This window comes from Bidens hawaiensis, unplaced genomic scaffold (genome assembly GCF_021521415.1).
Source record: "Bidens hawaiensis isolate Kalapana, Puna unplaced genomic scaffold, B.hawaiensis_p1.1 tig00033867_1, whole genome shotgun sequence".
In the NCBI taxonomy this organism is placed as follows: domain Eukaryota; kingdom Viridiplantae; phylum Streptophyta; class Magnoliopsida; order Asterales; family Asteraceae; genus Bidens; species Bidens hawaiensis.
The window spans coordinates 142,860-153,674 of record NW_027495835.1 but is presented as its reverse complement, the minus strand read 5'-3'; the positions used below and the strand labels follow the sequence as shown (position 1 = coordinate 153,674).

Below are 10,815 nucleotides of genomic sequence, written 5' to 3'. Positions count from 1 at the left end.
ATTGAATTGAATCGTTATGTAATCAACTGAATGATACTTTATGGTGCAACCATAATACTTGATGAATTGAATGATTTGTTATCCATATGTATCAGCGATTATCTTATGTTTCATTCACTGGCTGCTTAAATTCACAGGTCAATTAGGCACAACGAGAGGAGAAAGATTGGCGGATGATGGTGGAGTTAAGTTAATGGCGGTGATGTATAGCCAGCCACAGCCATAAGTCCGGCAGAAGCCATTCTCGGTACATTATCGGCTTTTAGGTTTCTTATCTGTTGTTGCATGCAAGTTGATTGATCGGAGTTTGGTTTTTATTGCAGAACACTTTCAATTACGGTTTTAAACTGATATATGGTCTTCTGTGATTATATCGATTCCGGGCTATGGCTTGTTCAATTACAGGTATTAAACAACCTCGATTTGTTACTTCGTTGATTGAAGCTTTTTATGGACTTATGATTTGTTATCATGTTAGAGTCCTGAAAAATCAAAACCTGGACTAAAAACCGAATAAGTTGAAACCAAGCTCAAACGAAACTAAAAAACCGAAACCAAACCCAACCACAAACCGAATAAACTGAAACTGGACGGAAACAAAACAAAAACTGAATCCAAAAACCAAAAAAACCGAAATGAAATATGGTAACTTGATATTATTTACTAGTGGGATTTGGTTGTATGGAACAAAAGTGGTTAGTTGTTATTCAAATTGATTTTAACTTAGTATTAGTAGTAAAAAGTCTTAAATGAATATTTAAACGAAAATAACTAATTTCTACTTCATTCTGGTTGTTCCAGTCAAAGACCCTCCCTTCTCTTGCCAATGCTGGCTTGTTAAACTATTTTAAATATTCTTATTTAATTGTTGTTAATATGAGTGTATTTGCTTATTTTGAATTAATATGATAATATTCATATTAATTAACAGATTTAGAGTTTAAGAATTAAGATTTTTAATTCAGAAGTTCATAACATGATTGCAACAGATGATATATGTTAGCAGATTTGCATACTGAAAGTTTAATTTTGTAATTCCAAACTGGAATTCTTCAAGTTAATTAATTATGTTAAGCTTTCAAAAGATTATTTTTTGTTTTTATATAGTTTTTGTAATCACAATTACCGTGGCATAAATTAGTAAAAAAATACAATGTTCGTGGGGCATTCTATTCAGCTGGCTAGATTTGACTTTTATTGACCCGTTACCCACTCGCCAAACTCATCCTTGCTACCATCTCTTCTAATTCATATATTTATCATATCATTTTTGTCTTACTTTATATTGTATTATATATTTTATTGTTAATTTTTTTTTTCTTGAATGTGTATGAAGGGTAACACCAGAAAGTGTGATGTACAGTTTTGGAACTCTTTTGCTTGACTTGATTTAATAACTGACAAAAATCTTCAAACACTAATTGATTCTTGCTTAGAAGGTTAATTCTATTTGCATTCAGTTGTATATTGAAATTGTTATGGATTATGCATTATTTTTGTTTGTAATGTTCAACTGCAGGTGTCGAATAAAAGAATCATTGATAAGGCTGGGATCTTCATTTTTCAATGTTTTGCTTGATCTAAGCAATCTGTTTTTGGTAATAATCTTTGAATGCTGCCTTATTCATATTATAATTCTTTCTTTGAAATTGTTTTTTTTATCTGAAATATATAATAAATATATTGATACCTAAAATTTATAAAATGTCAAAAGAAATGTTGTTGATATCGCATAAGATTTCATTCCAACTTTGAATTTTATAGGTTCCTAGATTTGAGTTTCACACTTTGACGTTATCTTCAAAATTTGTTATAAAATTTGTTCAATTTTTGGTTTAAATGTTGAATATTTAATCATTAACAAGTGCTTTGACTTAGAAAGTCAAACATGCTATTTACTTTCAAGTTTTATGTGAAGGCATGGAGTTGAAGCTAAAACCGGGAAAAGAAAAGATATCGATCAAATTACCAACCAAACCGGGAAAAGAAAAGATATTGATAAAATTACCAACCAAATTTTCGTTTCGTCCACGCCGTAACACGCGGGCTCTCACACTACATATACAACATTTTTTATGGACGGTATAGTAATTTTATCAATATGAAACATCGTTAGTATTAATTATGGAGACGCCGTTATATTTATGGCATCCGACCATTTTATCAATATGAAACTTCTCTGTTTTCTTTACATATGCTCATTTTAATTGAAGGAAGGTTGATAAATTTGGCTTGCGTTGTTAATTATCAAAGATTAATGTAAGTTGCTAACAGGCCACTATAACTTCATGGTAGTGGTTTTAATATTCTTTTTTAATTTTCATACTCAGTTTGATTCAGTGACCATTTAGTGTAACTAATTGTGCCTATTACGTTTCGACGTAAGTTTTAATAGAACTACAAACATACAAGTAATTAAATAAAGCTTCATGTTTTTTACTTTCATTTTTTATATATAAATGACGTCGATTACGGTTTCTCACTCTCTTTTCTAGATTCCAAATTAACTATAATATCATTGCCACGTCCATATTTTATCTATGTTTAGATATGAATTTCATTCAAAACCGAGTTGACCAGCTGCAACACGTAAAAGTTGAAATATTAATTTTTTTGATACGGGCCCGTTTAGGATAAAAATCAATCTATACTGAACTAGAGAGAGACATCATTTCTAATTCCAAATCATTGCATAAAAATGGGTTGAGAAAACACAAATACTAATTTTTTAACATCACAAATGTTGGCACCAAAACAAATCGATCCCCTATCTATTGAATCTGCTTTGTGTTCCCAACGTAACGCGTGGACTCTTTGCTAGTAATATTAAAATTGTTACCAACTAAAATTAGTTAAAAATAGTCATTAATAGTTAAAAAATATAAACATAAAATTAGAAAATATTAAATTTTGTGTACTCGTCGTGGTCAGGCAATCGAAAAGGTTTATATATTTCATTTAAGGCACTGTTTAAAGTCCGTGTCAATGTCATTCACGTGAAAAAAAAAAAAGAAGTATCTTTTTAGAAAACAAAATTACAGGTTTAGGTTTTAATTTGGTACTTAGGTTTTTAAGCAGATGTTTAAGGTGTAAAATATGAACCAATCATGGTTTATGAGATAAAAAAATGTTATGGTAGTACCTAGATATGATCTTATAAGTTTTCATAAAGAAATTAGGTGTTAAAATAAGTTTTGGTTCATAAATTGGCTCAACAAGTAAAACTGGTAAAGGTTGTCAAATACGAAATATATAATTGTTTAACATGTAAACTTTAAAGTGTTCGGGCTTTAAATGATATTCAAAGCATCATGTTACAATCATTGATCATATTATAAAGGTTACAAGTGAATTTATACTTTATATAATTGTACCAAAAAATCCTATGCGTCGCTCTCCACCCCATAACGTGCAACTAGATTGCTCCAATTCTAAACGTGAGCTCTAACTCATTTGACCCGGATAGTCTTTAAACAAAATAAGCGGGCATTGGGTCTCATAAAAACCCGGATAGTCTTTAAACAAGTTATAACAATATCTCATTTATTTGTTAAACCCTTTTATCATATTACAATAATTTTCACGCGTCATGGGTCTCAGTAAAGCCGGATAGCCCTTAAACGGGTTATAACATATCATTATTTGTGAAACATTTTCATCACGAAATAATAATTTCACGGGCCTTGGATCTCACCAAATCCGGATAGCCTTAAAGGGGTTATAATATCTCATTTATTTATGAATCTCTTTTATCATCAAGCCCTAATTTAATTTATCTCCTCTACATATTCTTCGTCACAAGTCTATCTTCTTCGTCACCGGTTAACTTCTGATTAACACCCGTCATTGTCAACCTCCTTTCTCATGCATCAATCTTGGATTTCTCCTAAATTGGCGAATGAACAATGGTTAATTTGCCACATTTTCAAATTCGATTATCCTTACCTCCTCTTTACTTATAAAACCCTATTCGCGTCAACCTGTTTTCATCTTCATCACTCATACCACCACCACCACACCAAGTTTGATTCCACATCTAGAACAACAGTTACTTATATGGGTGATCTAATTAATTAAGGTTCTAAGCATCAAAACGGCATCTTAGTTTGGATCTATAAGGTTATTCTATAATAAGAAATAAGCTAGGGTTAGATTTAAAAACCATTCATTGTTGATCATACGAGAAAGAAAACTTATATCAGATTAAACTACAAGTAGTCAATAGATGATTTTCATACGTTACATAATATATATGCATAATACAAGAGGCACAAATATTTTTATTAAACAAGAATATCATGATAGTCAATATATAGCACAATCTTTATATATCACTCTTCCACACTCAAGTATAGTCGAATATGTTGTTCGAAGAAATAAGCGTATGTCGTCTGGGTTAAATCTTCTAAGAAAGCCACTTCTTTGTTTGCCAAAGATGCGTAAGTATGTCGACCTAAAAAGATCCAACATGAGGGGAAATTGTAGACCAACAAAAAATGCAATCGGAATTAAAGCTAATCCACATATTGGTGCAAGCATCCACCATTTTTCATGACAAAAGACAAGGAATAAGGTTGCGCTAAAGGCTACCATCATGGCTGTTGTAGAAAGTAACAACGAGAAAAGTCCAACAAACAATCTCCTTGGCAACCAATCTAGAAAGTCTTTCTCAGCAAAACGTGCTGTAAGGATAGACAAGAACACTAGTAATGCGGTACTGGATGCGAATAATGAGATTGCAACTGATATAGCAAAGACAATGAATGCACTTTTCTTTCCAAACAATGGGATACCCTTTTCTTGATGGCTTCCACCCGGCACGGTAATTGCAGCTGCAAATACGATTGTTGTGATAAGTGCAGCGGTGATGCTGCATGACTCCGCTGTGGTTTTCATCCATTGTTCTCCTTCCTTCACCAAGTCCTTGTGTTCCTTTGTAAAAACCATATCTGGTGTCTCCTTAAGAATGTTTTCCTCAGTAATATATGTAGGAAACACAAGTTTCTTCACTTCCTATAAATTGGTTTTAAGTTGGTTATACTTTTGGAAATTAATTTAATAATTCACTTACATGATAAATAGTTTAGTTACTATGTACCTCACGCCATTGAAGCTCTCGTTGTAGTTGTAGAGCTGCACCTGTTCTCTGATTAAGTACATTTGAAGGCGCCAATTTTCCGACCAAGTGCAAGATATTGTTTTCGGAATAATCTTTATACGTTCTATAAAGATTTTTACGCTCACCAATCTCATAGATAAGGTTGTAGATTTTTTCAGAACGATTTATTATTGCTAACTGAATAATGTCATATCCACTTTTATCTTTACTTTGAATTGCTTCAGGTGATCTAAATAAAATCTCATCAACAACTTTATAAGCATTATGCGATGCAGCCTCAAGAATTGGTCGGGTATAATGCGGGTGATGAGTGCCAGAGTAATTCAACTGGTCTATTTCATCACATATCAATTCCAGAAGCTTTTTAGCTTCATCCCATTCCTTCTTTTTATTCTCGATGTGCCTGATGGGTCCAACTGAAAGTCAATAAAATATTGGTGAATAAGATCATCTGAATTGTTTTAAGAAGCAAAGTTTAAAACAAAATTGGTAAGTCCATATTCTTACAAGCTAGTATCTGTGTACCCTTCCACCAGGTTAAATAAAGCAGAGCGCATATGTAACAAACGATCAACATGAGAAGGCATGCAAGTGAAAGCACCGAAGCAAGCATGCTTGGCACTGCAAAATGAAAAAATATATATATTATTAGAAAAATATATGCAATTCATTCTAGAGTCATGTGTTTACCTATGAGTAACAATATAGCAAGCATCCGCCAACATTTTCTTTCGCAAAAGTACTGCATTTCATGTCGGAAGTGTATAGGGCATCCAGGAAGCATTACAGTTATTAGAGCTACAACAAGCAGCTTTGCCCATATATTTTCCAGAGCTAGAAAAAAAATCAATAGCCCTTAAAATAAAAGTCAAAGATGCAAAAAAAAATTTAAAAAAAAAAATTAAAGAGTACATTTGTACAGGAAACATACAAGGATATACAAGTGTCTCCCAATAGTCTAGCCCACTTGGAAAGTTTTGCGCTAGAGCCATGAGTACATCATCCCTTTTCGAAGCAAATGTAGGAAAACTTTGCACCAACTCTGATGCTACACCTACAAGCATAAACAATAAAATGTTAAGTGTGAAAATCACTGTGCCATAATTTTAGGTTACATATTGCCTACTTACTGTATTGTTTTGCCGAAATAGCGTTAACAACATGGCGGACCACCACAATTTCATCATTAGGGTGAACAGAGCCGGCTTTCTGTAAATATTTAATGGTATCAAGATGCATATTTTCATAAGCTTTTTGCAGTGGTTCTTCATCTTTATGATCTTTAATATGCAGCAACTTGCTGTTCTTTTTAACTAGGAGATCAGCTGCATATTTATTCCCGACAATGGCAGCAATGTGAAGCGCTGTGCTTCCATCTGAGTCTCTCTGTATAAGGACCTCCTCAACATTTATATATGAAAGAGATTTTTTCACGAAATCATTATGACCTATTCCAACTGCAATGTGAAGCATCGTGCTACCATCACTGCTGATTGCAGATTTGTGTAGGCCTTTACGTATTTTTAGCATGGGTTCTGCTTTTGACCAATCCCCCCTTACTGTACATTTAAATAAACTCTCTTCTGAAATTAAAAGTTGTCTTTTCTTGTTTTCACTGTGTTGCATATCTTCATTAATTGTTTCGCTTTCAATTTGAATTATTGTTTCATTTAAATGTGCGCCTTCTTCTGTTGTGCTTGTTCCAGCATATGTATTTTCGATTTCTGTTTTTGCATGTGAAGTTATTGGAGCTGAATCTACACAGTTTGAAACTTTCAGTTTTTAGCATGCACCGTTTTTGCATATGCAAAATAAGGTTTTACAATAACAAGGTAATGAAAGATAACCACAAAAGGCACTTGGTTTTTAAAGTTTGATCGCCGCCCACCTATGCATCCTATTACAACCCTTTGTTACGGTTTTTTTTTTCTTTTAAGACAGAAACATGAAACCAGACAGAGAAAAGCCTGTAGGCCTACAATTGGTTAATCCATGTGAGTCAAAGTTTAGGGGTCGTATTGTAATTGTGTCAAACTAAGTTTAGTATGTATTTTGAATGTTTATGTAAGTAAGTATAGGGTATAGAAGTGTCAATATGGAAAGTTTATAACTTCCATGGCAGATGTCAGATTAGGGTTAGATTTGAAGGGTCGCGATTTTTAATGAACACGCCAGTTCGTTGTGTATAAATAGGGGTCAATGAAGAAAGTCAAAATAATTCAGAATTGTTGTGAAGTTTGTAACATCATATTGTTAATAAAATTCTTGTTGATTCAACTATGTTTCATCTTTTTATCTTAATCGATCAATTTTCAAAGATCAAGTCTGGGCAACAATTGGTATCAAAGCATCAGGCTCTTTGATCGATTAATCGAAAATTAGACAAGTGGTGGTGATTGGCGGTGAATTCCAACAATCAATTAAAGATTAGTGGTGATCCGGTTTCAATTTCAACAAAATAGGGTTGTGATTGGTGGTGGCTGGCTGGCTGCGATTTCCAGAAAATAAGAGAAGGCATCTGAGGTGGTATTCCTAGCCGTGTAGGGCAGTAGCAGCAGTGGATTATGGTGGAGTGGTGGTGGTCGGCGATCAGGGATAGTGGCTATGGTAATTTTCCGTCATAAGACAAGGCGGTGCGTTGTGGTTTCAGTTATGTGTCTCGAACACAATCAGAAACCGAAGAGGAAGAACAAGGAATCACAGGTGTGATAAGATCCACAAAAGTAGGAAAGTTTGTTTCAATTTGTTAAACCAAAAAAGAAAAAAAAAATGGGCTGGTTCGATTTGATCAGCTCTTATAAAATGTTTCAAGAGGAAACAAGCATCAATTCAGATATAATCAAGGGTGATTTCGTATAACACGTTTCAAGAGGAAACAAGTATTGATTCGGGAATAATCGAGGTTGACTTAAGGAATTGTTGCGGGTTTCAGTTAATACAGAAAATCAGGTCTGCAAAATCTTGTTTTGAATTTTTGTATTTTAGTATACAAAACCATTAGGTTTGCCTATACAGATAGTTTGAAAACCCTAATCAGTCAAAGTAAAGGTTATACGAGTAGAAAGTAAGTAAGATTCAGGAGGGCCGAGTAATACCAACGAAATGGTTACACACAAACAAGTAGGGTCGTTAACCCATTATCAACGCCCTATTTTAAATTCAACAAACTACATGGTTTGGGAGATTCAAATCACGATTATTCTTGAGGCGAATGGTTTATGGGAAATGATAGAACCTGCGGGTGATACGCAACCGAATATCCAAAAGGGCAAGTCAACGATTGCATACTGTATCAAGCGATACCGGAGGGTGTTATTTTGCAAGTGTCAAATTGAAAAATGGCAAAGGAAGTGTGGGAAGCGTTTAAGAAAAGGCATGTCGGTGTTGAACGAGTGTAGAAGGCTTGTTTACAATCATTAATGATAGAGTTCCAAATGATGCAACTGAAGAAGGAGGACACAATAAATAGCTTCATGGAGAGAATTAAATACATTTGTCATTAAGGCTTGTGAATTGGGGAACTCATTGGATGAGCCAATGCTTGTATGGAAACTCATAGATCGCTTTATTCATATTGCTACATCGATAGAACAAAGTACCGACTTAGATGAAATCTTGATAAATGAGATCATCGGGAAATTGAATCAAGAAAAAAAGCCCAGGAGATAGTCAAGATAGTTTGACGTATGAAGAAAGGACGTGAAGGAAGATTTGGAAATCATGAGAGAGGAAGGTTTATCCATCACGAGGAAATTGGCATAAGGAATTCCCTAGAGAATAAGATGACGAAGAAGAAGACTAAGAAAATCGTCCACAAAAGGGAAGAGAAGGAGATATGTCATGCAACAAGTTCAGAAACAATTATGGTAACTTTGATGGAAGAGGCAAGTACCCTAGAGATGAAAACATATTCATAAGAGATTTGAGAGAAGTAGAATGCTACAATTATCATGAATTTGGACATAATAAAAGAGATTTTTCAAGGAAAAAACAAGCACAAGAAGAATCTAATTTGGAGCAAGAAGACGAGGAACCGCAACACTCTTAATGACAATTATGGGAGATAAAGAGGATCAAGAAGAGAAAGGGGAGCAAATTCAAGATGAAGATAATCAAGACATGGTACACGTAATGAAGATTAAGAAGAAGATGAAGACCTTACTCACTTGAAGAATGAAGATAGCAGAAGATGCTGAAGGCATGGATTAACAAATTAGGGGGAGATGTTGGCCTCTGATTTGGTTAATCCATGTGAGTCAAAGTTTTGGGGTGGTATTATAATTGTATTAAACTATGTTTAGTACGTATTTAGAATGTTTATGTAACTATACGGTATAAAGTGTCAATATGGAAAGTTTATAACTTCAACGACAGATGTCAGATTAGGATTAGATTTGAAGGGTCACGACTTTTAACGAACGTTCCTGTTCGTTGTGTATAAATAGGGGTCAATGGACAAAGTCAAAATCATTCAAAATTGTTATTCTGAAGTTTGTGACATCATATTGTTAATAAAAGTCTTGTTGATTCAATTTTGTTTCAACTTTTTTCTTAATCGATCAATTGTTGTTAAAGATCAAGTCTGGAAACAAAGTCATGAAGTTATTTTGCAACTATACACACCATGCATTCGATATTCACGAACAATGATGACAATTTGAGCTTGATAACTGAAGTTGAATGCTGCAAGATTTCTAATCTACGCCATCTATACACAATATGCAGGTAAACTTGAAACTTTGGCATGCTTGTAGACGAAGAAGTGAACGAGCAGAGGATAATGGTTTGAAATGCGAACAAGTAGATGTTAGCGGGTGTTTGGGATTTCTTATTTGCTACTTATAGCTTATTAACTTTTGAAAAATTTAAAAGTTGTTTGGTATTGTGACTTATTGTGAGGAGATAAGTTAATAAGTCTAACTTTTGAAAGAAAAAAAGTTATAAGGAGATAAAATAAAGAAACCCAAGCATCCCTGAAATAAACAATCCAAAATTGTCGAATTAAGAAAATTAAGACGCTATCAAGCTATAATTGATGATGATGGATTAAAAAGACGTACCTTCTTGCGGGTGCATAGTAGGCTCATAGATAGATTTTAATTTTTCCCAAACATCTTTTGCTGAACTGAGACTGAAGACTTCTACGAGTGCAACATCACTAATGGAACCAAAAATCCAACCTTTGACAAGACGGTCATATTTTCGTATGGTCTCTCTGCCATAATCTTTTGCTACAGCAATTGTGGGATCCACGATACTGCACATATCGTTACTGTCTAACAGGCACACCATTTGTGCTTTCCAAAGAAGGTAGTTGTGATTGCCTGAAAGTTTCACCGAAACAAAGTTAGATACATTAGTATTTGATACATATAAGTATTCAAAGTCATGATTTGGTGCTGAAGCTGGTAAGACAGCGTTTGATGAGCCCTCCATTTGAATATAGATGAGCAAGTTTGTAGATAACTGAGGTATATATACAGATAGGGAGACTGATGGACACCCTTTTGTATTTGTCAAGCATCATGTGTCCTATGTCAAAGTGGGCTTTAAAAATACCCCTATTATCTGTTAAGTTATTAACAAACTTCTTCGATGTTTATGTCCATGTTATCATTAGTTAATAAAATATTTGTCAAGTCGCATTATCCTGTAGACTTGAATTTTACTAGTTAAAAAGTTTTGAGTTTGGTTCA

The 10,815-nt window shown here is 33.8% G+C and overlaps 1 protein-coding gene across 1 annotated transcript; it reads right to left on the bottom strand.

The window, feature by feature from the left end:
- Positions 1-4,305: 4,305 nt before the first annotated feature.
- LOC143585497 (uncharacterized) lies at positions 4,306-5,618 on the bottom strand. The gene is made up of 3 exons (XM_077067271.1): positions 5,602-5,618; positions 5,099-5,522; positions 4,306-5,013 (listed from the first exon to the last, which is right to left on the bottom strand). The coding sequence occupies exons 1-3, from the start codon at positions 5,616-5,618 to the stop codon at positions 4,306-4,308; spliced, it is 1,149 nt and encodes a 382-aa protein (XP_076923386.1).
- Positions 5,619-10,815: the final 5,197 nt, after the last annotated feature.